At 52.3% G+C, this 22,847-nt stretch overlaps 10 protein-coding genes across 10 annotated transcripts; 4 read left to right on the forward strand and 6 right to left on the reverse strand.

Annotated features, from left to right (window-relative positions):
- Positions 1 to 131: 131 nt before the first annotated feature.
- On the reverse strand, positions 132 to 3,629 carry CC1G_03506 (nucleoporin nup189; the record flags this gene model as incomplete). The annotated part of the gene is made up of 8 exons (XM_001832440.2): positions 132 to 322; positions 386 to 661; positions 726 to 938; positions 1,029 to 1,146; positions 1,213 to 2,170; positions 2,222 to 2,691; positions 2,752 to 2,960; positions 3,015 to 3,629. The coding sequence occupies 8 exons, from the start codon at positions 3,627 to 3,629 to the stop codon at positions 224 to 226; spliced, it is 2,958 nt and encodes a 985-aa protein (XP_001832492.1). The 3' UTR covers positions 132 to 223.
- A 333-nt stretch (positions 3,630 to 3,962) lies between these two features.
- On the reverse strand, positions 3,963 to 5,285 carry CC1G_03507 (arabinogalactan endo-1,4-beta-galactosidase; the record flags this gene model as incomplete). The annotated part of the gene is made up of 6 exons (XM_001832441.1): positions 3,963 to 4,028; positions 4,087 to 4,296; positions 4,359 to 4,682; positions 4,733 to 4,793; positions 4,844 to 4,919; positions 4,973 to 5,285. 6 exons carry the CDS (start codon positions 5,283 to 5,285, stop codon positions 3,963 to 3,965), a joined length of 1,050 nt encoding a protein of 349 aa, XP_001832493.1.
- A 653-nt stretch (positions 5,286 to 5,938) lies between these two features.
- On the forward strand, positions 5,939 to 7,483 carry CC1G_03508 (hypothetical protein; the record flags this gene model as incomplete). The annotated part of the gene is made up of 3 exons (XM_001832442.2): positions 5,939 to 6,139; positions 6,208 to 6,444; positions 6,500 to 7,483. The coding sequence occupies exons 1-3, from the start codon at positions 6,026 to 6,028 to the stop codon at positions 7,481 to 7,483; spliced, it is 1,335 nt and encodes a 444-aa protein (XP_001832494.1). The 5' UTR covers positions 5,939 to 6,025.
- A 236-nt stretch (positions 7,484 to 7,719) lies between these two features.
- On the forward strand, positions 7,720 to 9,841 carry CC1G_03509 (hypothetical protein; the record flags this gene model as incomplete). Its single annotated transcript, XM_001832443.1, has 5 exons — positions 7,720 to 7,794; positions 7,850 to 8,130; positions 8,218 to 9,109; positions 9,184 to 9,707; positions 9,817 to 9,841. 5 exons carry the CDS (start codon positions 7,720 to 7,722, stop codon positions 9,839 to 9,841), a joined length of 1,797 nt encoding a protein of 598 aa, XP_001832495.1.
- A 282-nt stretch (positions 9,842 to 10,123) lies between these two features.
- CC1G_03510 (hypothetical protein) lies at positions 10,124 to 11,088 on the forward strand (the record flags this gene model as incomplete). Its single annotated transcript, XM_001832444.1, has 4 exons — positions 10,124 to 10,502; positions 10,638 to 10,713; positions 10,775 to 10,905; positions 10,967 to 11,088. 4 exons carry the CDS (start codon positions 10,124 to 10,126, stop codon positions 11,086 to 11,088), a joined length of 708 nt encoding a protein of 235 aa, XP_001832496.1.
- Positions 11,089 to 11,482: 394 nt separating this feature from the next.
- CC1G_03511 (hypothetical protein) lies at positions 11,483 to 12,806 on the reverse strand (the record flags this gene model as incomplete). The annotated part of the gene is made up of 4 exons (XM_001832445.2): positions 11,483 to 11,668; positions 11,731 to 12,148; positions 12,199 to 12,244; positions 12,329 to 12,806. The coding sequence occupies 4 exons, from the start codon at positions 12,804 to 12,806 to the stop codon at positions 11,483 to 11,485; spliced, it is 1,128 nt and encodes a 375-aa protein (XP_001832497.2).
- A 447-nt stretch (positions 12,807 to 13,253) lies between these two features.
- Positions 13,254 to 13,867, forward strand: CC1G_03512 (hypothetical protein; the record flags this gene model as incomplete). Its single annotated transcript, XM_001832446.2, has 3 exons — positions 13,254 to 13,437; positions 13,495 to 13,562; positions 13,630 to 13,867. 3 exons carry the CDS (start codon positions 13,254 to 13,256, stop codon positions 13,654 to 13,656), a joined length of 279 nt encoding a protein of 92 aa, XP_001832498.2. The 3' UTR covers positions 13,657 to 13,867.
- Positions 13,868 to 13,995: 128 nt separating this feature from the next.
- Positions 13,996 to 15,204, reverse strand: CC1G_03513 (hypothetical protein; the record flags this gene model as incomplete). Its single annotated transcript, XM_001832447.2, has 1 exon — positions 13,996 to 15,204. The coding sequence occupies one exon, from the start codon at positions 15,202 to 15,204 to the stop codon at positions 13,996 to 13,998; it is 1,209 nt and encodes a 402-aa protein (XP_001832499.2).
- A 4,689-nt stretch (positions 15,205 to 19,893) lies between these two features.
- Positions 19,894 to 20,733, reverse strand: CC1G_03514 (hypothetical protein; the record flags this gene model as incomplete). The annotated part of the gene is made up of 1 exon (XM_001832448.1): positions 19,894 to 20,733. The coding sequence occupies one exon, from the start codon at positions 20,731 to 20,733 to the stop codon at positions 19,894 to 19,896; it is 840 nt and encodes a 279-aa protein (XP_001832500.1).
- A 375-nt stretch (positions 20,734 to 21,108) lies between these two features.
- Positions 21,109 to 22,282, reverse strand: CC1G_03515 (hypothetical protein; the record flags this gene model as incomplete). The annotated part of the gene is made up of 6 exons (XM_001832449.1): positions 21,109 to 21,135; positions 21,189 to 21,374; positions 21,436 to 21,636; positions 21,716 to 21,923; positions 21,982 to 22,048; positions 22,117 to 22,282. 6 exons carry the CDS (start codon positions 22,280 to 22,282, stop codon positions 21,109 to 21,111), a joined length of 855 nt encoding a protein of 284 aa, XP_001832501.1.
- Positions 22,283 to 22,847: the final 565 nt, after the last annotated feature.

Here is a 22,847-nt window from a genome sequence, read left to right on the forward strand (position 1 = left end):
TGGTGGACCAAGGTCAAGTCCGACTCGGCCAAAAGCCTGGCCAGGCTTGGCGCAGCTCTCTTTGAACCAAGCCATTAGTATACCAGCAGATGTACATTCAGCTCAGAGTGACGATATACAACCAACACCGTCGAGAGATTAACAGTAAATAGGCAAAGACGGAAAACTGCAAATCTAAAAATAGAAAACAAGAGAAGAATCGAAAAATACATCACAACAATTGTTATGCCGCAACGCCCTGTAAGAACCTCGCATAACCTTTGCCTCGAATGAGACTAATTTTCGTAGCTCCGTCCATAAAGCCAAGGATGGGTTGTTTAAGCTGTTCGGCACGGAACATCGTCAGTGCCAAGTCGGGTAACAGAAAGGGCAGGGAAATACTAACCAACATGCTCGGTTTTGCTTTGCCCATAACGTGCAATAGGCCCTGGGTCATCTCCTCGATCGCTGCTGCATGCCTGTCATCCACATTCCTATTGCGATAAAGCACATCCGGAAGGAGCGCGATAAGCTTTGGAATCTTCCTCGTAAGCTCATCCAATTCATCCGCCACCGCAGCATCAGGAATGGTCGTGTCCAGGCCCTGCTCATTCCGCTCCGACTCAACCTGGTCTTGCAGGATCGGTACTCGGGTCATGATATTCACATAGTCAAGGAAGACCTATAATCAGACAAATGTGATTAATGACAGCTCGGCCGAAACAGTGAGAAAGGGACGTGGTTACCTTGCCACGGACGAACCATCCATCAATCTTGTCCCTCCTTCCCTCAAGATCGAAAGGTTCGAACAAGTTCCTCAAAAGATCGAGGTCTCGGCGCAAGATAGCATCAGGAGCCAACTCCAGGACGGCCAATTCATGGGCTGAATTGTACAGCTGAGCCCTAAGGTAAAGCTCGTACGCTTTGAAGACGTCACCCTGATCAAGCGCATACATGGCCTAATCACATTAAAAGAAGAATCACAGAACAGGCCAAAAGTCAGTAAAAGCGCCACAGTGTTTTCCGAAGGCACGAGGCAAACAACCCACCTTGGCTTCCTCGACCCAAGTCCCCGGGATTTTCAGGCTCCCTTGGAGACCTCGCGTCGTCCAGTCGTCCATCTTGGGCGCCGATCGCGCAATTAGGTCTTTCAATGCCTTTTCTCGCCTAATGAAAACGAATTAGATTCAGTTCAGTGAGAACGTGCGGCTGGGTAATCTCCGATGAACGCACCCTTGGGGGTTTTCGAGATGGAGAAGCACAAATGCTGCCTCTTGGATCATGTCCCAACTCTCGAGTTGGAAGGCGTAGCTGCTGGTGAGAAGGTCGGCTGTAGGACTGTGGCCATCGGACGGGATGTCTTCAACAGCATCTGCGCTATCAGCACGGCCATTCGCCCGTGCAGATGTCGGATTCGTTCGATCAGTAAAGTCGCGAATCCTCATAACCCGGGAAAGGATCATGTAAAGATGCCAGCACATTCCAATACCGCCCCATCTCTCGTCCGGTCCAAATGAACGAGGGTCCAGAATTTGTGATAACGAAAGGGCAGGATCCGCGTGCAATCGGATGAGAGAGTAAAGAGGGTCTTCGGCTTGTTGCTTGTTTCCCGGTGTGTGTGGTGATGCACCTATAAGAGCAAGTGGAGCCCGCGACCCAAACGCGGAAAAGGAGGGTGCTGTCGATGACGGTGGATTCGAGTTACGCTCGAGCTGCCACTTGGGTAACGGTCTGGCGATGATTGTTTGGCTGTATCTTCGTACGAGACCTTCATACAGCCGTACCACCTCTGCGACAGATGTGTCGATGCTTGTCCCGTACCATATGCACAGGCCCAGCACTCGTTTCCAGTCCAAACCCGCACAGACGTCCTCCACCCAGCTCGAAAGCGCCGCGTCGTTGTTGTCTAACGGAGGACCTCCGAGCAACTGATACACTTTCCATATGCCTTTGCTTAGGAGAGCTGGTGGTGTACCCGGCAATGGCGGAGTGTTGGTAGGCGCCAGCTTCTCTTCCCTCCAGATCGCCAACTGCTCTTGGATGTCCGCTCTGAATATCTCATCTCCCCCAGCTTGACTAATCAGAGTCGCTAACTTGAGGTATCCAGCGTCCATCGCGGTCGCACATGCTTGAGAGACCTGATGGCCGGTAAGTTGGGTATAAACGGTGTCGGCAGGGGAATATGGTGAACCTGTGTCCAGACGATCAACTTGGGAGTGTGCACAACGTGAATTACCCTTACCAGTAATAGCCCCATTGACTCTCGTCCGGATATCGCCCTCAACAGCGGGGCTGACCACAGTCTCCAGCCACTTGCTGAGTGCCGTTCGTCTTCTGAGTAATATGATTCGATTGCGAACGTCAGGTGTGATGAGAGTCGCGCCCGGTAGAGTACTGCCATTTTTCCCTTTCGAATTGAGTTTGAGGTCTATCGGGTCGAACAGTGCACTTCCAAGGCGGAATAGAGGCGCGGGATCGAGGGCGTCTGTCGTGGGGAATAGGGCGGCGAAGGACGCAAACTGGAGACGAGGGTCGTGTTGTTTAGGTCTCGCAGCGGGAATCTTGAATTCGTCGGTTTCAATCGGGGTCGCAGAGAGATGATGTTGCAGGAGCTTCAAAGCGATTGCGGGTGGCGAGGTTTCTGGGGATTGAGTTTTCACGGGCGGGAAGGGTGTTCGGGTGAATGTGAGAGTTGAAGGGCTGTCTGGTGGTCTACAACCAAGCGTTGAGTCCCTCTTGAGGGCAGAAATACGCGTATGCACGAATACGTACGATGATCCTGACAATCCAGAAATGGCCCCAACATGTACAACGGTGCCGCCCGGTCCCCAACCTGCACGGAACGAACGACCAAAAGCAAGACCAGCGTCGGCGTAATCTCCTTCCTTGCCCTTTGCAATAGACGACGCTATTTCCACCCTCGTATACTTGCGAGACGGCCTGAACATGCTCTGGTCGAGATCATGTGCAAAAGAGGCGCGCTAATCGAACAAAGCTTAACCACGACGCCCATTCAAAGACGAACATTGGCCTACCTCCCGAGAATCATGCCTGAGTCCATCCCCTTCAGAGTCTCGACTATGTTTCCGGTTCAACGATAGCGTTGAAGGCTGCAAGTTGAGGGTTTTAGGTCGAGTCTGAGGCTGACTTAAGGCTTTGAGCGCGGCTGCCTCTTCAGGCATGCGGAATAGCGACGTCTGCATGACATGCATTTTCTGTGCGTCGACGCCAATTTGTCGTGCCCAAGGAATAATGTTGGGATCTCCATTGATGCCCCTAGGTTCTGGCGTTGCCGAAGAGCGCGACGACGATGCAGACGAAACGCGAATATCCACGTCCTCGCTTCCTGTCAGTTGAATGTCCCCATTCTCGTCCTCCACCAAGGCCGTTCGCGGTCGCCTTCGAGACCGTCCATAGATAATCTCGTCATCCGATAGGCCTGAAGACGACTCGCTCTCCTCCGAAGATTCGTCCGACTCCTCTTCATCGTCGTCTTCGTCGTCCTCGTCTTGTTCGCTTTCTTCAGGTTCAGATTCCGACTCTTCTTCGTAGTGTTTGGATGGCGGTTTTTGGGAGGTAGTCGACTTGACCTCCGGCTCGTCGTCGTCGCTACTGCTGCTGTCGCTGGCGTATGCACGGAACCGGGCCATCCTTTCGTCGTCGGTGAACGCGAACAGAAACTTCGAACACGACCCGCGTACAGTCCGCCATCATCTCCACTCCAAAACAAGACCAAACTTTGATGGCGCTGAATGTTCGATCCATGGAGGTGGCAAATGATTTTGAATTCTCATGGTGAGTTCAACCTAAACAAATTACTGCCTTCCACTTGGCATTTTGTATTTATGTATCTTCTAAAGCGACCAACTGTCCTATGAGTCGTAAAGTCGGCCCAATACTGCACAAGGTCGCTAACGAGACAAAACCGTAACTTTCTCATTGGCATTAAATATTACACAAGGCCCGGCATTCGTAAATCCTCTTCAGCGGTTGAACATGTTGAAACTGGGTGATCTAACGTTTCCAGAGCCGTCGACCAGGATGTTATCCTAAGCAGAAACATACGCATTAGAAACCATACAATAGCCAGAAAGATGGTTGACCTACCCAGCACGCAGAGCCAAGACCGGCGTTTCCAATCCACCCAGGCTCCCAGTAGACGATACCAGTTCCACGGCCATTAGGCAGGTTCTCGACAATACTCCTGACCTGGTTCACGAATGATAGCTGACCGCTGGCACCAGTTGGGTAGCCGGGCTCGCTGAGGGCGACGTCCGGGCAGTAATATGGCCAATTGACCTCAACCACCATCACTTCCTACAAACCGACCCGAGTGAGTATCCAGCCAGAGCAACAATCACCCACGGTTCGAAGCATACCTTGTTAAGCTTGTTCACAATATTCGTCAAACTCGACCTCAGATTATTCAAAGTAGCGCTCGTCCCGTAGAACGGATAGAAGGAGAAACCAAGCACGTCCACATCGCTGGTAGCGAACTTGCCCGGCATGAAGATCTGGTTGAAGAACCCGTTGACAGCAGACCAGTTCCATCCGTTGGCGAGGTGGACCATGATCTTGACGGAAGAGGAGGCATCGCGGACACCGGCTGCAGCGGAGTGGAGGAGTTCGGAGAGGTTGCCGTAGCCGTTTTGCGAGATGCGACCGACGGGCCAGAGCATGCCGTCGTTGATTTCGTTTCCTATCTGGCTCACAGTGAGTCAAGAGGGTCAAAGAAACACTAGGTGAGACCCACCTCGATGTATTTAATTGGGGTTCCTTGGTTCTGGAAGGCGCGGACCACATCCCGGGTGTACCTGGAGGGAATCAACAAGACGAGGCGTATGTTATCTCGACTAGAACTCACGTATAGATCTGGGTGTTGAGACCAGCCAGGTCCTTCGGCCACGAAGAAGGAATCCATTGCTTTCCAGGGTCGGCCCCTTCACAAGTTTGTCAGTAATTGCGTACTGTCAGTCAGTAGACATGAGCCTACAAGAGTCGCTGTAGTGCAGGTCGACATAGATGTCCATTCCAGCAGCCTGGGCGCGCTTAGCCAAATTGAGCGCATAGTTCAAACTGTACTGGCTGTAGTCGTTGCTCGTCCAGACGCGGATTCGAGCAAGGTTAGCACCATAGTTGGCAAGGATCCTCTCGAGCGGTTGGACGTTGCCATTGTCTCGGTACCGGATACCTTGGTTCTCGAGGTTGACGAGAGACGAGAAGTCTGCACCACGGTAGGTAATGGCGTGGACGCTCGAGATCAGGGAGAACAGCCACAGAAACCAGGAGAACGATGCAAGCTGCATGGTGGTTCGATGAAGCAACGAGCAAGTCAACGTGTGTTGGATCACTTTTATAGTCGTGACCAGAGAACGACCATATGTGTTGACTGGCCTGCGAAGTCAGTCGGGTAATCAACGGAGATGTTGACTTCATGTGATGACCTGGAGAATGTCAACGGAAGCCGTAGGATTTGCGCGAAGAAGTTCGAGGGGCACATTATTATCGGAAGAAATCCTTACGCGGAATAAGATTGGAGAATGTTATTTAAGAGAAAGTACGGTACTCACCACCTCGGGGGGGCGCAACGAAGACTTCAAACCACTCTGTCAGTCAATCAGGATTGGCGGGTTCTGTCCGTAAGTGCAAACTCTAAATGTCCGGCAATTTCACCGTCGACGGTGCTTCTCTGGGGTCATGTCGCCAGTCTAGGTGTCGTTATAGAGATTCCGCGGCGGGTTTCCGTCGTCGACGAGCTCGAGAAGGCTGAATCTTCCTGGACAGCTGAAGGCTTGGTCTCTGATTCTTTACACCCCGAACATTTTGCGAGTCTCTCGAAGGAACTTGTAGCTGGATGTGGTCATATTGCAAGACCAAGAAGGCAACTCAAAGGCTCGAACTCTGAGAAATGCCTACGTCATCGTGTCGCTGTCATTTATATCTTCCCACGCCTCTTATACCCAAACCGCCATTACCTCGACGCTACCCCAGACGATATAGACGATCCATAGACACCGACGACCACGACGACAGCGACGGAATTCATATGGCCTTCAGCTACAAACGCTACGCTGCCAAGGAACCTCTATCCAGCAGGTCCGAGGTTCACAAACTAGACTCTGGTTTACATTCTGTTCGAGGTACAATCATGAATATTGGGGTTCGTCCGAGATTCCGAGAACTACGATTGCTGACCTTCTAACTTCTTGGTCTTGCTCAGGTGCACAGGAGGTTATCTCCTTGATCTCGGATAGACGCACCGTCACCAAGCTTCTTTTGGGGCACAATGAATTGGGCAACGACGGGTGCACGGTCCTATTCAGGTTCTTGGGCTCACAGATCGGAAGACGCTATCCTATTGCGGAGATTAGCCTGAACTCGAATAAGATTGGGAACCAAGGTCTTCTCGCGATATCACAGTATCTGACACAGAATGCGGCACTGAAGGAACTATTCATTCAAGCAGTGAGTCATCCAATGCTGCTCCTATGTCGAGCAGAGCATTGACCTCGTGGTTTAGAACACCTTCACTGGCGACCGTCATGTTATCGAAACGTTTGCCAAAGCTCTAAACTCGTCCTCCCTCGAGACCCTATCTCTCACCGGCAACCACGCCCTGGGCGACGGCTTTGCAGAGACGTTCTTCCCGGTCCTCAACTGCCCGTCTCTGCAGGAACTCCACATCTCCAGCATCGGCCTCACCCCTCGCTCCGTTCCCCATCTGTCTGGTTTCATCCGCTCGCCAGACAGGTGCAGGTTAACTACGCTCAAATGCAACGGGAATGCATTGGGACTGAAGGGCGTCCAATCTCTCGTGCGAGCCGTAGAACAACGAAACCACTCCTTGACCATCATCGAGTTTCACGCCAACGACCTTCCATCGGATCCGGCGAGTGAAGCTGTTGAATACGAGTCTGATAATGAAGAAGAAGAAGAGACACCCCAACAAACATCGTTTGACGCTTGGAAGACTTTGCAGGAACGCCTGAAAGCCGCCGCTACGCGCAACAGCCTCCTGAAGAACGAGTCCGAGCGACAGGCTTTGCGTTTACTGCGGTATGCCCGCACACTTCTGCTACACCGGAAGCTCGACAGCCCGGAGGATGAAGCTCCTCGTTCACCGTCTCTCGATCGTTCCAAGCGCGACATCTTCCCTTTTACATCCTTGCCAATCGAGTTGCAGCTTCACATTCTCTCCCTCCTCGCACCTTCACTTTCACCTGCCCAGCGACACCGGATCTTCCGCTACGCAGCCTCTCCATCCACCCTTCCTCCTTTGTTACCCCGTCTGACGAGGGCAGGCTCAACCGATGGATGCCTCCCTGACCCCGGAAATGTCACGTTCGGAGTGGTGAACAAAGTTTGGGCTCTCGAAGGTGGCAGCGTCCCTCTTTGTGATACCGGGGAGTGCATGGGCACGAAGAACACGGTCTCTTGCCACGTCGAGAAGAACCGATCCAAATGGCTCTACGAGATGGGATGTAATGTGTATGAACCGCATTAAAGAAGGTGTAGTGCTGACGTTCGCACGACACGCGTCGTGTGGGGTTTTTCTGTAACATTGGATTTTGTAAATTTGTTTTGTATGATTATAATTTCTTCCATTATTGTTTTTTGTTCCACTGAATTGACTGTTCACCTGGGTCCCGCCTGCTGTTCTCGTTTATCGGAGTTGGAAAAGGCTGTCGCCCTAACTTTGCCTGAACCGAGATCCCCGCTCAACGTTCTTCCCCACTAAACATGACCATTCCGACTGACTTAAAGCCTAGCCTCGATACCCTTCCCGTCGAGCTCATTACCGAGATCGCAGAGATTGTACGTAGAAGCAACCTTACCACTGCTTTCGACCTGCTAAACACACTTCCTTCAGCTACCACGCGACGAGGGCAAACACTTGCGCCTCGTCTGCAAAGACCTGGCTTATGCTTTAGAGGGGTTCACAATCGCCCGCGTCAAGCTTTCGTTTGGAAAGGGACCTCAAATGTTCTTGGATATCCTCGACCACTTGAAGCAAGGCGGTCGACTCTCGTTTGTAACACGAGCTCTTCACATCGCAACGTGCGATCTCCGGTACGGTACATTGTCAGCTACAGACCTTTTGTCTGGCCTGCGCTTTATTATCAAGTCACTGAAGAATCTGGACGAGTTTGCGTAAGTTTTTCGCCTCTCTACGATGGATAGTAATTCTCATCCTGACTTGTTTGTTATAAGGTGGACAGGCGGAACGCGGTCGAACAGGTTCGGCGGCCTCGGAAATGGTATATGGGTAGACCTCCTTCAAGACACATCCCTCCACCCTTCTCCACCGACTGCGCCACATCACACTTCACGGTTCAAAGCTCTTCCTCCAAGCGACGATACCGCTTGTCGAAGTACTCTCGGTCCTGGCGTCTCTCTCCGTGGACCTCACAATCACACGAGGAGATCGAGAACAATGGGCAGAAGAAACGCTCCAGTTCTTCGAATCCGTACGGGGACTCGTCGGGCGCTCGGCTCTTACACTCGAGTCTCTCGCGCTGAGTACGGGCAACGTGGAGGATATCATTCAGCTGGGGTCGCCCGTGCTTCAGGGTCTTCCGAGGCTCTCGTCCCTGAGGCTAGGGTCTTTGTTCACTTTCCACGTCATCCCTTGCCGCAATCATATCCATACCGATTATTACCAGCCTTGAGGGAGCTCGTTCTGGCGTCCCCACTGGATCGCGACGTCAAAAACCCAAAGCAGGAGCACCTCATTTGGCATCTTCTCCATAGAGCTGGGATCAAACTCAGGAATCTCCGTGCAGTGGTGGTGTTCCCGTTACATTCCATCGTCACGGATTTCCTCACGTCGTTTGAAGGGCTGGAGGACCTCTCCGTGATACTGTACGGTGGATCCTGGTCGGCGGCAGCGCCACTTTCATCCATGGAGACGTTGTTCAAAGATACCGTCTACCACCACCATGCATCGTTGCGTCGTTTGGAGGTCTATGATGCAGTCGTGGGAGCGATGCGGAGGCATCGCGAAGTCTACTGTCTAGACGATCTGGTGAAAGATCTGTTTTCAAATCCGTATGAGCGGCTGGAGGAGTTGACGATCTTCTTTAACCCACCTACGAAATGGCTTCAGGAGCCAGACGATGTGATGGATCCCGTGAGTTTCTTGTGCCCGGTGTCCGAACGTACACTCAGACTAATATCGTTGATTCAATGACATCTTGTCGACAGACCAACCTCCTCGAGGGTGTGATGACCTACTGTCCCTCCATCCAACAAATCAACATCCGGGTTGCCAACACCGATCATATGCAAGAGGCGGCAGACAAGGTAATCTGGCACCACCTGAACGGCACGCAACCGCAGCTTGGTGAACCTGACTGTACTCAGCCTGGCGCAAAGACGGACTCTGCGACACCGGAGCAGGTAGACTGGTGGAACGAAGCAGAAGCGACGGACCTCGAAGAGCGTCCCTACGACCCATTCGAGGACGCGGACGCGTTGGAGGTGCTCTTTGAAGAATTGGAGTTCTTTGAATACGATCAGTTTTCACGGTATTGGTCAGAGTCTGGGTGGACTAGCATGCGTCAGCGCATTCGGGATTATCGATACCATGGGGTTGGCGATAGGAAGTTACCGCTGCTGGCGGTTTGGAGGGAGAGGTGGGTACCGGTGTGGGAAGAGGATAAAAGCCTGGACTTGGGTACTCCTGGAGGTGAGAGTGGGAGTGAAAGGCCGGGTGAGCGAGTGCAGAGGTATGTTTCGGTGAATAACGTAGAGTCGTTTTTGCCTTGGTACTTAGGATGGTGACCAAACTGGGATTTATACGTACATGTTTAAATAGTAGGTCGCAAAAAATATCAGCGCCATCTGGTCAAATGAAGACTGAGAACGGGGTCGATGGGGCAGTACTGGGGGCATTGATTGAATCGCAAGCCTGCGCCAAACAGATCTCTCCGAGCGGATCGGGAAAGTTCCACGTCGGTTCAGGACTGACCCAAACGAAATCCTTTGCATAACCGTAACGACCCCCAGCGACGTCGTCGTCGCCGCCCAAGACGACGCTTACTCACCTCTAATCTCTCTTCGTCGCCTACAACAGACGTCGAGCTGCTCATTCTACATATAACCCCTCGTAATCCGCCACCGCCCGCTCAGTGACCTGGCAAATATGGCACCACGCGCCTCGTCCTCCCGGCCATCCTCATCCTCATTCTTCCCGAACTCATTACTCACACTCACATTCCTCGGCCTCTTCCTCCTCTCATCCCTCCCACTCCAAGCCCAAGCGATCAAATTCTCCCTCCCCGCCTCTCGCTACCCCGCCTCCAAATGCATCTGGAACTCGGTCCACGACAACCAGCTCGTGATCGTCACCGCCAACGTCAGCCCCGGGCCCAACCAGCGCGTGGACATCGAAATTGTCGACTCGAGTCCCGCTAAGAATGTGTATTTGAATAAGAAGGGGATTAAGGGTGAGACGAGGTTGGCGGTGACGACGCATGCGGAGGGTGAGGTTGGTGTGTGTTTGAAGAATACGATTGAGGGTAGTGAGTGTTTTGGTTTCCTTCTTTCAATTCGTGCGTTGGTTATTGGAGTGGGCCTTGGGGGGGTTATTCTGTCTTTTTTGCAACCTTGGAATATAAAGGAAAGTAATGCATGCTAACTAGGTATGTACGATATAGCTGTCTCGGGCACGCAGTCGCTGGCGAGGATCGTGGATTTGGACGTGGATATCGGTGCAGATGCTGTTGACTACAAGTACGTTCAACTCTTCTATCTATTGTCTCATTCCGACTGCTAAACCCTCCCTTTCCCGCAGTGCCATCGCCAACCAAGAATCCCTCTCAGGCCTCGAAACCGAGATGCGCAAAATCGAGGGTGTCATCAAGGAACTCATCGACGACATGACCTATATCAAAAAACGGCAAGAACGGTTCACGAAGACGAACAGTGCGTACCCTTGCTCCAAACCTCCGTCCAATTCCATTAACTGGTGTCATTTATTCCGCAGTCTCGACAAGCAGACGAGTCCACAACTTTGCATGGTTCACCATTTTCGCGTTGACTGCTTTGGGAGTGTGGCAGGTCCTCCATCTTCGATCTTACTTTAAGCGAAAGTACCTTATCGACTAGAGTCTTTATTCGTCCCCGGAGTTGTATGGTTGCGCTATGTGTGTCTAATGTTATGGGGTGCATCTAAACGCGCCGAACTGCATCGTCCAGGTTCGATTTTTCAATACACGCTGTTACGCTTTGAGTGTTAGACATGCCCTTCACACGAGGCCAAGCAGCCAGGTTCTGACCGTAGAAATGGAATGCTTCACCATCCAACATCAGAGATAGTAACAAAGATTAGCGTGTTATTAATAGTCTATGGTTGAACAGGTGGGGAAGAGGACGAATGTATTCCATGACATTGCATCGACCAAACCAAAAGTCGATAAACAGCGTAGCCAAGCTGCGGAGTTGAGCACAACACTCTCACTTTGCACTCCAAACGGAGCTGACTTGTCCAGGGCCGAATGTTTTAATTCTTGGTCTCCCACATCTGCTCTCGGAAGATCCAAGGGGTGTCGTACCAGAGCCTCTTCTCCAAGATGAGGTACTCTGTTACGCGTTTGGGCTTAGCAGCGATGGTGCCGTTGGGGCGCTTCACAGCTCCCTCTGCAACTTCGTGCAAGGCTTCACCACGAGGTCCGTAGATCTCCAATGACTATTCAAATCATTCCCGTTAGCAATGACAACTTGGACACCATGAAAGGACAGCGAACGTACCTGCTCAGTATCAAACTTGACAAGGGCATGTACAAGATATCGGCTGCCAAACTTGGGCTCCTCCTTGGCCATGTAGTATTGGACGACGCGGAGGGAGAGCACTTGGGTCGGCGAGACTTCGCGTTCGAGGTTCCACTTGAAGTGGAGGCCATGGGGCTGCTTTTTGAGACGCCGGAGGATCTCGCTCTGGTACTCGCTCGTCGTGAGGGCTCGGAGGGTCTTGCTGTCCCTGTTTGCGAGGGAGGTGTTGAGCTCGACGTAGGTCTCGAGAGCGATGCGGCGGAAGGGTGCGAGCCAAGTGTTGTCTTTTGTAGACTTGACCTTGAAGGCTTTCCATAGCCAGCCAAAGTACTTGTACCAGGGCGTCCGGCCGAGGTGTACGCCGGGGATGACGTTGTCTGCTGCGAGATAGAGAAGACTACGAGACAGGTTAGGTTTTAGTAGGGTTTTGGAATACGAAGAACTCACCTCATAGCACTCTTCGCGTCATTTAGCCGGTTCTTCCAAAACTGGCCTGAACGGGGAAGGACGACATCTTTCTTCAAAAAACGAGCGTGAGTCTCCGAGTCTCACGCACGCGAAAAAACGAGAGTCGCACCTAGGGATTGGGGGATAGGCTGGCCATACGGATCCGACGACTTCATGACCTGACCAAAATACTGCAACGCCTCCAACTCCTCCAACTGCTTCTCCTCCAGCGTCTTCTCCGCGGGTTTGGTAGGAGGCTTGCTAGCAGTCTCCTGCACCGTCGAAGCCGAGGCATGAGTGTGCCCCGCTTTTGACGTGGAGCGTTGCGGGAGCGTCTTCACCTCCGCCGCGGCTTGGTTCTGGCCCTGGTGCCCTGCAGCGCGTCCTTCGACCTTGGCTGGTGTACGTTTTGGTGAGGCTGAGGAGACTGAGGTGGCGCGGTGTGTTGCTTTGGCTGAGGGAGCGCCTTTGGTTTTGGACGCCAACGCGCTTTCTGTTGCGTACGTCCGGCGCGAGGACAGGTATCGTGTCGCCTGGCATGGCGGCAGTCCTATTGGAGTGTACCCCGAGCACCGCAGCCCGAGAGCATAAGCCCTATACGCGGACATGGTCGCAAATTGTCAGCTGCGTCACTCGGGTTGGGGCTGAGTCTATCCCGGAGCCAAGTCCTGTGTTTGTCCCTGTTAGATCCGGGTGCTTACGCGGCGGCCCGGCTTCGGCATCTTTTTCGAAATTTCCTGGCACTTCGATTTGGCCAAGGGACAGTGCATTTCCGTAACTCTACCTCTAACCACCACCATCCTCTAACCCTTCACGTCTATAATCATGGCTGTAAGTCTATTTTTCTAGATATCCTGAATTCAATCTGAATAGAAATGGAATAGCGTCAATCTCGTGGACGCACTGCTCCCCGTGCTGCTGCTCCCCGCGCAGCTCCCGCTCAAACCCGTACCGCCTCGACCGCTGCTGCCCCAGGCTACGCAGCAGCTCCTCCCGCCCACCACGCACCCGCACCACCCGCAGGTGCTGCCTCTGCTCAGAGCTCCGGGCCCGGCATGCTCGCACAGATGGCTGCAACTGCCGGCTCTGTAGCAGTTGGATCGACCATTGGCCATGGCATTTCCAGCATGCTCTTTGGCAGTGGTGGAGGAAGCGCTGCTGCGCCTGCTGCTGAAGCCCCTCCTGTCCAACACCAACAGCAACAGTCGAGTGGGATTAACTGTGAGGCTCAGGCCAAGGGTAGGTTTTCTCGTTTTTACCACGTCAGCAGTCTTGCTGATCGACTCATTTCGCTAGATTTCACCAAGTGTTTGGAGAAGGCCGATCTCCCTTCTTGCACGTGGTATCTTGAGCAGCTCAAGGCTGTACGTTGCCCTCTTCTTACCCTGGTTCCGGGACGAACTCTGACGCGTGTTTTTTTTCGTTCGATAGTGCCAAGCTGCCGCTGCCCCTTACTAATTGACTGGATGGAAGGCGCGTTAACATTCATTCTCGAGCAACTTTGCGAGCTCGGGGAGGATGTAGTAGGGTCGATGATGATTCGGGACCTTGTGTGTACGACCCCTTTGCAATGCCATCTCTCTAAATACCACCACTCATACAACGTTATATTAAGATTATACCATGTTTTTTACGCGAATATATAGATAATACGATACGCTTTGGAAGGTTTCATCCTATCGGCCTCCCAATAACCCAATTAGAAGGCCTATCTCGACCATTGGAAATATAACCTGGTGTGAACAACGACAAAAACTATGTGCGACGAAGGAACGAAAGCGACGATCCCCGACCTGTCTATACCTGGACATACTCGGCCTGCATCGGCGGCGGGGTGTAATACGACCACTCAGGCAGCGGTTCCCCCGACGCCGCCAAATTCCCCAACAACACTGTCTCCACCTGCTCAAAGATGTACATCGTCTCGGGATCCCACTGGCACGTCTCGTCGGGCAAATACAGGTACACCGCAGGCGGCCGATACCACTTGAAGAACAGGGCCTCAAAGTCGATGGGTAGTCGATGCCTGCGCGCGTGGAGCTCAATGTACCGCGTTGCGTTGGCGCAGAACTTGACTGCGCGGTCTGCGTTGTGCCACTGGGCTTTATGGTCGACAGCGTTGTTCCATTGAGAAGCTTTGTGGTCGGGGGAAGGTGGAGGGAGTTTGCGAAGGACTTTGGAGGCGAGGTATTTTTCTTCTTCAAAGTGGTTCCATTGGATTATGACGCGGACGTATTCCTTCTCGATTAGGTCTTTGTCGGTGCACATCTGGGAGGGGGAAACAGAGAGATGGTGGGGATGCGTTTCAGGGTGGCGGAAGACGGAATCCGGAACGAACGAGGCGACCGGGAAGGAGCATGGAACGACAGAAGACAGAAACTCCGTCAGCACATTGCGCTTCGTCGTAAAACACGAGTATTCGAAACGCCAAAAGGCGTTTGGAAACAACACGCGGATTTGGATGGGAAGGTTATTACTCACCAGGGGGTTCACGTCCGGATGCGGGAGTTCGAACACCCGTTTGTCGCCCTCTGCGACGTACGTCAGTCGGTCCCAGTCGAAATCATCGTCGGCTTGGTCAACACCCATTCCAGCAGCTTCGTCGTACATCTCGACGTCCATGTCCATCCCCATGGCCATCTCCATCTCCCTCTCCAAGTCCATTCCGACCCCGTCGTAATTCATTCGTCGGAGTGCGGTTCTAGGGCGAGGGTCGAAGGTGTATTCCGAGTAAAGGTATCTTCTGTCGTCTGGTTCTCCGTCCGCGTCGACGTCTACATCCAAGCCTTCTTTCCTTTTGAAATAATCCTCTCCTTTCCCTTCTTCTTCCTCTTCCTCCTCTTCTGTCAAGTCGATCACAGGCATCCCCCCTCGATACCGGTCGACTTCGATCCTCCACATCGCGATTTGCTGGACTTTTTCGAATGGGAGGGCGTAGTTTAGGTTGTAGTAGTATGATGCCGAGTTGGAGGGAGGGTGTGGTTGGGATGGGATTGGAGTTGGCATCGTCGTGGATGGATGGATGGTGGGTAAGTGGTTGGGTGGATAGACGTAGGGTGGGTGGGTAGATGTGGGGATGCGGTGCGACGCGGAATTCGGGTCGCGCAGAATATGTATATAATATATATAGGGGAGGGCGAAAAGGGCACTGCGGCGGGTGACACGACAAGTCGACTAAAAGTCGGCTCGGTTACTATAATGATAGCGATCCCTTATGTACAAGATCCTTGATTTCGTTTTTTTTTTTAATTCAAGGGAATCAAGGAATCAAGAACGGCTCTTGTCTTGCCTTATGTCTTGGAAGGGGCGGACGGTTGTGGTGGTGCGGGCAGCGGTGATGATGGTGACGAGGGTGGGTTGTGGTGTGTGTCTGTGTGGATTATGGATTATACGGGTAGCGAGGGGGGTCCGGACTGTTCAAACGGCTAATTAGAACCCCAAGATTTGTTGTTCCAAGGTTCTCGGATGCGGATGGGTCGGACGCAGAGTGGGCTACCAGGCTCCAGCTACTCTGCCTGAATGATGCCCTTTGAAACAGGGCTTGTGGATCGGGGAATTAGAGCCGTGTGATGATGGAATTGAATGGGAGGGTCGTCACTCGTGGTTCCGTCGACGTCAGGAGGAGTGTGCACAAGTAATAGTATGAATGGGCAGGCTTGAAAGGGTTTTGAATTAATGTAGGGGGAAAACCCGGAGTCGTTTGTTTGTGTGACGCCTGGAGCCAGGAGGACGAGTCAGCTGGTACGAACTACGGAGGTGAATCGAGACTCGCACGCACGAGACGAGACAACACTTTAAACCTATGTCGCAGAACGTGTGTTCCTCCTCTTTCGCGTCGGAGGGTTGAACAATCGCAAAGGGAAGCTTCGATTGAACCCTTAAACTTGAGCTCCGCGGTAGGGATTCCAAAGGAAGAGGAGGAATGAAGGGGAAGAGCCCGGGAGGACCGCAGGCTCTATAAATATTTATAGGATAGAAATAAGGAGAACCGGCATCTTCTGGAAATCATCATGACATTGGGTGGATGTTGCCATTCTGCCCGTAACGTTAACCGCACCACCACCATTCTCTCCGGCTCTACGGGTCGCCTAAGGAGTACGTACGTACGTAGCCCTTCAATTTTGACCTGGCCATTGCGGCAAGCAGTCCGTCGGACGAACTGAATAGAGCCTAGCTATAATTAGCGCAAGTGCGTATGTATGTCAAGTTTCGAAGCCAAGTACATTACCCATACCGTAATCCAAGCCTCAAATCCCTTGATTTCAGATTGGTGGAACCATTGTTGTCGTGCCATCGGAACACTCAAGTCATGTGTAATTACAATACCACCCTTCCCTTTTTCCGTAAAATTCAGAACGTCAGTTTGTACATACGTACCCAAGCGATGATGAGCATGATGAGGCCTTTTGTGGAACGGATTGTGGATGTGGTGGTGTGGGTTTGTTACGTACGTGGAGAACAACGTGGCGGAGAGGGTCGACGGTCTCGAAGTGATTTTAGACGCCGAGAACGTCGGGCGCGCGTGCGGCCGCGCTCATCTCGTCACACCAAAGTGCAACAAGGTAACTTTTAGTAAGTAACCGCGCAGGCCATCATCATGCTCAGCCCGACGAGAAATCATGCCGATGTTTTCAAGTTCGTTCTGTCATTGTTGTCGCATGGGTTATTTTGGTTGGCGAGGACGCCAATGGAGCCCGAGGAATTCGAACTGCTTTTTTTGTCGTGACATAGGAGCTCATAGGAGCCCTCCAGTTCTTGGAATTAGATGGGCTTCCATTTGTTCTGTACTTCAATCGTATGGATATCGTTTGGGTTGCCCTGGTGTCTCCACTCATTTGAGTGCTAAGTATGGAGCTCTGCAATACATGCTTTCGGCTCACCGGCAGACTCGGGAAAGCGGAATGGATACCATTCAGGAATTCGGTATCAGGACCCATTCAGCATTTACAGTAAGTGTGTAACGTGCGGTGGTACAAAATTGATGTGTTTCTGATACCTGGAGTCGTCACTGCCGGTGCCAGCGTGCGTGGGCGCTAAATTGCCTTTGGAGCCTTTACGTCGAGTTGTTTCCCACCAGGGCCGGCAACTTGGAAAAAATGAATGGAAGATCGCAAGGGTAACAGGAGCACCATTCAATCTGTCTATCTGGGCGCCTACTCTACGCTTATTTAGCTCGTGGAGATGGAATTCGAAGGTTCTAAAAGTAATTGAGAGCAAAGTGGACAAAAAGGGGCGCCCAAAGAGGGGGTAATTTAGAACGGCTTCGATTCCTTTGAATCCCAAGTGGTCAACTGGTCAAGTCCTCTTTGTTCAACCCCCTACTTGAGATGCTTGACGTCGATGACTCGAATCCTGCTTTGAATTCCCTGCACAAGATGAAACAGCCAAGCTTCTTAGACGCTCTAAACCATGGAGCAGCGCTGCGCCGCACAGGAACCAGCACGGCACTGTCTCAAGCGACGGCTCCTGCATCAGACGGCTTCTTTGTCTCCGGTTACGAGAACGTTCAAAAAACCACGCTTGGTGACCATGGCAGAGAGAATGGATCATATTTGGACCGCACGACTACCGCACGTCTACGTATGAGCGCAGATGAGCGCCCGGAACTTCCTTGGCAATGTAATGCACTTTCTGCAGTCAGTACTTTCTGGGGACCGAAATCCGAAAGAAGCTACACTCGAAGGCTCATTTCCACAAGCACGAGGCTTCAAGAAAACCTTCATGAAAATCTTTATCATTTATCACGACATAAGGGCTCCTCAATTCTAAAAGTTCAGTTCGAGTTCAGTTCGCAACGAGTTCAATTGATGTGATGTCGGGATCAATGAGCTCCTCATCAAGTAGTACCTCCAGCCAAGAGCCCGAAGATCGTTCTGAGTTCTTGCGTTCGACAGACAAATCGGTGGTCTTTGCTCAATATTTTTCGTCTTCCTGGAAGTGAATATACTGTACACAAGTCTAATCTACTTTTTAAAGCCGCATCTCAATGCTTTCGACGAGATACGATTGCTTTCTGGTTACGCTGGTGTTTGCAGGAATGACCTTAGTCCAGTGACAAGCGTGGAAAGGCCATCAATTGAACTCGTTGCGAACTGAACTCGAATTGAACTTTTAGAATTGAGGAGCCCTATATGGACCCTCGTACACACCGGGCACGGCGGTCTCGTGAGTGCTTGTGCCTGTACCGCATTGAGGGTCTTCCAAAATGTGGCGTCAGGGAGTCTGGAGCGGCACCAACGAGGCAAGCTGCCAGCGGTTGGACACGGCGAACTTTGGACGAGGAGTGCAACCCTGAGCGCAACGGTGAAGACTCGGTGGTGCTAGCGGACGCGATGGTCGGACTCTCGGAGAGGGCTCAGTTGACGGAACATGGAACATCGGCGTGGTTGATATCGTCGTACCCCTGTGGCACGAAAGGGTACGAGTAACTCGGAGGAACGTGGTGACTGTGAAAGGTGTACTCTGGGGCGCTGTCTACTCATTTGAGCATTCAATTGGAGTGACGACTAAATGCACAAACGTTCCTTACCTATTGCCCAAATCAAGCCTAGTAAACCTCCGAGTCCTGGGTTGTCTCGAGACCACGAACCCCAAGACCGCCTCAAATTCTGAATTAACAAAGAATTAACACCAGAAGCGAAGAGGACTGATTGTGTCATACCGAGTCATCCGCATCTTGACTTGAAGTAGGTTTGTACGTACGCCACATTTCGAAATTGCGTTTAAGCGCCCATTGCAAAGGGACGTTATGTAACGCCGCTAATGCGGTCAAGACCATGCATGAAGGTCAGACCGAAAATCTATCGACTCGCTTAGTGGAGGCCCAGTATTTTCCGAATTATAGCAGTGACCTTGACGTTTCACCAGTTGTTGACGAAGCGAGCTCTGGGACAGGTGCGATGCAGTCGGAAGGAAGGGATGTGAGTGGGCTCTTTGGGCTTTACTATGGGCGCCAAAAGCTTTAATCGACATTCAATCGTTGCGAGCGGGTATTCTTGACACATCACACAAGTAGCAAGTAATAGAGCTTGTTGGGGAGCTCAGTCTTGTCTACTCCGCGATGAGAACGGAGGCCACCAGCCTTGTTATAGACAACACAATGCCTGCATGCGGAGATTCGGGCCACTGAAACGCTTGAGAACACGGGAAGGATATCCACGAGGGTCAACAGACCGAAACGGTCAAAGGAAATAGGGGTCCGTATGATGAATCGTATCATAATTAATGTTGAATTAGGATACAAGCACTGTCCTAGCACCGGACACAAGATGTTAGTGTCTGCATGGTGCATATCCTGGAGGCGGCTGGGTGTTGGAGTGATGATGTGGTGGTGGTGGCATGATGGATTGCTGTACTTCTTGTAGGTCGAAGCGAATCAGGAGAGGCGAAGAGCCCGCGAAAAGCGCTTGTCGGAACGGTTCACTCTACGTGTCGGAGGATCACTGCCATTCCCCCCAACGGTAGGCCATCCCCCTATCGTTGCTCGGAGATTACGACTAGTTGGTAGCTACTCTTGGTCGAGACCACCATGAGTGGAGTGGTGGAGATGAAGTCGGAAAGCTGTAGGAAAACGGAGTGGAAGAACGCTCAGATGGAGTGAATGGGAATATTGGACCGACAGGCTTACCTGTGTTGTTCCTCAACGTCACGGTACCCTTCACGACGATCCCATGGGCGTCTCCAATGTGGAACCCCTCAGGCAGCACCATTATCGAACGCGCGGTTCTGCCTCTCCGCAGCGCCAGCTCTCGAAGCATGCTCCATCCACTGCGCGATGGACCAGCCTTTCTCCCTTCCAGCCCTCAACGACTCAATGAGCCTCACCTCGCTTGCCCTGGAACGCCGAACAACACTCTCCACCAACGCCGCAAATTCGCCTAGCGTGAGGTTACTCGCTTCGAGTGAAGACGCGTCTAGGTGCGGAGGGAGGATGCACCGACGCTTCGCTTCTACCAGGACGTCGGACATAACCCGAGAGATGTTCTCGTGGAACGATAGAGAGACGGACCCACTGGGGCCCTCGGTGTACGACATCTGAATCCCATGTTTCTGCAGAGCGTTCTTGATGTTCGCGTTTGCATTCTGGAGCCGCTCAGCCTTGCTCTCTGCCTCCTTCGCGTCCAATTCCTGGAGCTCCGACCGCCATTTTCTGGATGCGAGCTCGCATTGAGCTTGGAAGAGGGCATCCTCGTTGCGGCTTCCTTGACTGATTGCGGTCGCCTGAACATGCGCGTCGTACTTGGCTTGCAGCTCGGCGAACTTGCGTTTGGTGTCTTCCAATTCAGCGGCCAGCCTCGATGTCGCGTCGTTCTGGGTCCCCTTCGCGAGCCGCAGCTCAGTAATCTGGGTTTTCTGCCTCTGAATTTCGTCCAGGAGCGGAGCCTTCTCCTTGTTGATGAGGGCCACCAGTTGGTCAGCCCCGTTTTGGATTGCCCGGGACGGTATCGAGGGGTGGAGTCGGAAAGACAGTTGGCTCGGGACGGGAGGCTGGGGTGGTTGGTTAGGGCCACTGAACTGCATCGGGGCTGCAGTCATAATCTACGAGAGACGATTAGTGTTGGCCGTGGCTCAGCTGCGCTTTTGTGTCGCGATGGACGACGGCAACATGGAACCCCTCGGAAAGGAGCAGCTGGCCCCTATTACAATTTTACATTGCGTGCCGATGGCACTTGGCAGGACGCATCATATGGTGGCTGTCTGATAAAGAAAGGACGGGCGGCTAACTGACGAAGTGTAAGTCGTTCAATTTCTACGATGTATAATGTCTATCTAAAGGGTCCTCAAAACTTCTAAATTTAACAATGTCTTGTCTCTATACATAGTCGAGTCCGCGAGTTGCATAGTCTATTCTCCGAACATCTATGAGTTAGGTGTTCACTGCGGTGACGAAATCCGATTGACATTCGCCGGTCAGACTGGGACGAAATAAAATTTCAGCTAGATCGTAGCGTCAGCAGGGCTGAGGATTTGTGAGGTATACCACCACGTACCTCAGGAAGAACAGATTTCTCGGTGAGGTTGGAAAGGAGGAACAATTGGAAGACCTCGTTGTCACCCTCAGAGTCCTTCGACTTGACGGTCTTGACCTCGACACCGGAGATCAAAGCGTCGTGCTTCGTGCCATCGTCGTTGAGCCATACAGCGGAGAGCTCTTTGGTCGTAGGGTTGAGCTTCCACTACCAGAGGAGAAATCGGTATCAGAGGATGCTCGCCTTCTGCGAAAGGACGGTAACTCACGAGTGCACTTTGAGCATCGAATTCCTCCTTCAAAGTCTCGGTGGTATTGTAGCTGTAACCGACAGAGATCGAGCCAACGCCTCGAGGGGTCTTCTCGGTACCAACCAAGAGAGCAGTGCTGTTTGACCCCTTGTCCCAAACCTCGCGCGTATCGGGGACGATACCGCCAATATAGGGATAGGGGTCACTGGTATTGGTCGACTGGAAGGTAAAATTGAAATAATCAGTATGAAATAGGCCCGGGAATGAGATAAGGAACGGTATGGGCGGCTGAACGCACCTTGAGATAACCTCTGCCCTTTTGCAATTCCTGAGTGTCGACTTTTACGACGAGACGTTCGGAGCGCTTGGTGGTTGAGACGTAGACACCATCCTCGTCGCGGGTGCTGCTAACCCAGCCAATGGATTTGGACTTGATTCCGGCGAAATTTCTCCTAATCCGCGATTGCTCGGGTTCGACCGCCCTGACTTCGATGTACGCGTTGACGCTAGATGGACACTGCATTGAGATTTTTTTGAAGACCATGCTGAAATGAGATAACTCACGAGGTGGAGGTAGGAATGGCAGCAGCGGCTGCGACAGGAACAGGGACGGGAGAAGCGGCCTGACGGGCTGCATGATTGAGAAAAATTGGTCACCATTGTACAAACTAAACGCTGGATCGAAGGTTTTGTACATACCGATCTTTGAACCACGGATAACAGGTGGGTTCAAAGGCAAACCACGCGCCAAACGTTCAGCGTTGGTGAGCCCAGCAACGGATTCTTGAGCGACATCGCGTTTCACTCCCCAGCTGAGAGCGGGAGAGGCGAGGACGAGAAGGGTTGCAACGAGTTGGAACTTCATCTTCGAATGAACGGTGGCGAAGGTGTGTTCGACGCGTTACGGGAACGTTCAGGGAAAATTTGGGAACGGAAGACGATGGACCACCCTCGAAAACCTCGTACCTCGCGAGGGTATGCGTGACATTATATGTCATGCAAGCCATACCAAGCCACAGGGACCGGCAAAATGTGTTTTACCGGATTCGAGAATTAGTTCCACGGAGGGTGGTGTCGGGGCGGAAGATTGAAAATGCATAATTTGCATTGGGACGTCATGGCGCTGTCAGAACTGTCAAACATTCGGGAGGCGGTGCCCTTATTTGCTGAAGGACCTTCCTGATTGGGCGGGATAGGAGGGGAGGGCGCCTGTGGCTTGGCCTTGGGAGAACCTTGGGTTATTTGTGGCGGAAAAGGTACATAATGGATGAAACGCGTTTGCGTCAAAGATGTCGAGAATTGCGAGGTGCCATGCGATATGCGAGGAATGTCGGCGAGGAAGGGCCACTTTCGCCGGGGGGGACTCGGTTGACCAAAGCCATGAGTAGGCCTGTCCTTGTCATCACGTTCTGAATACCCTCGCATGGCAG

Source organism: Coprinopsis cinerea (assembly GCF_000182895.1).
Source record: "Coprinopsis cinerea okayama7#130 chromosome 9 map unlocalized cont3.9, whole genome shotgun sequence".
Lineage (NCBI taxonomy): Eukaryota > Fungi > Basidiomycota > Agaricomycetes > Agaricales > Psathyrellaceae > Coprinopsis > Coprinopsis cinerea.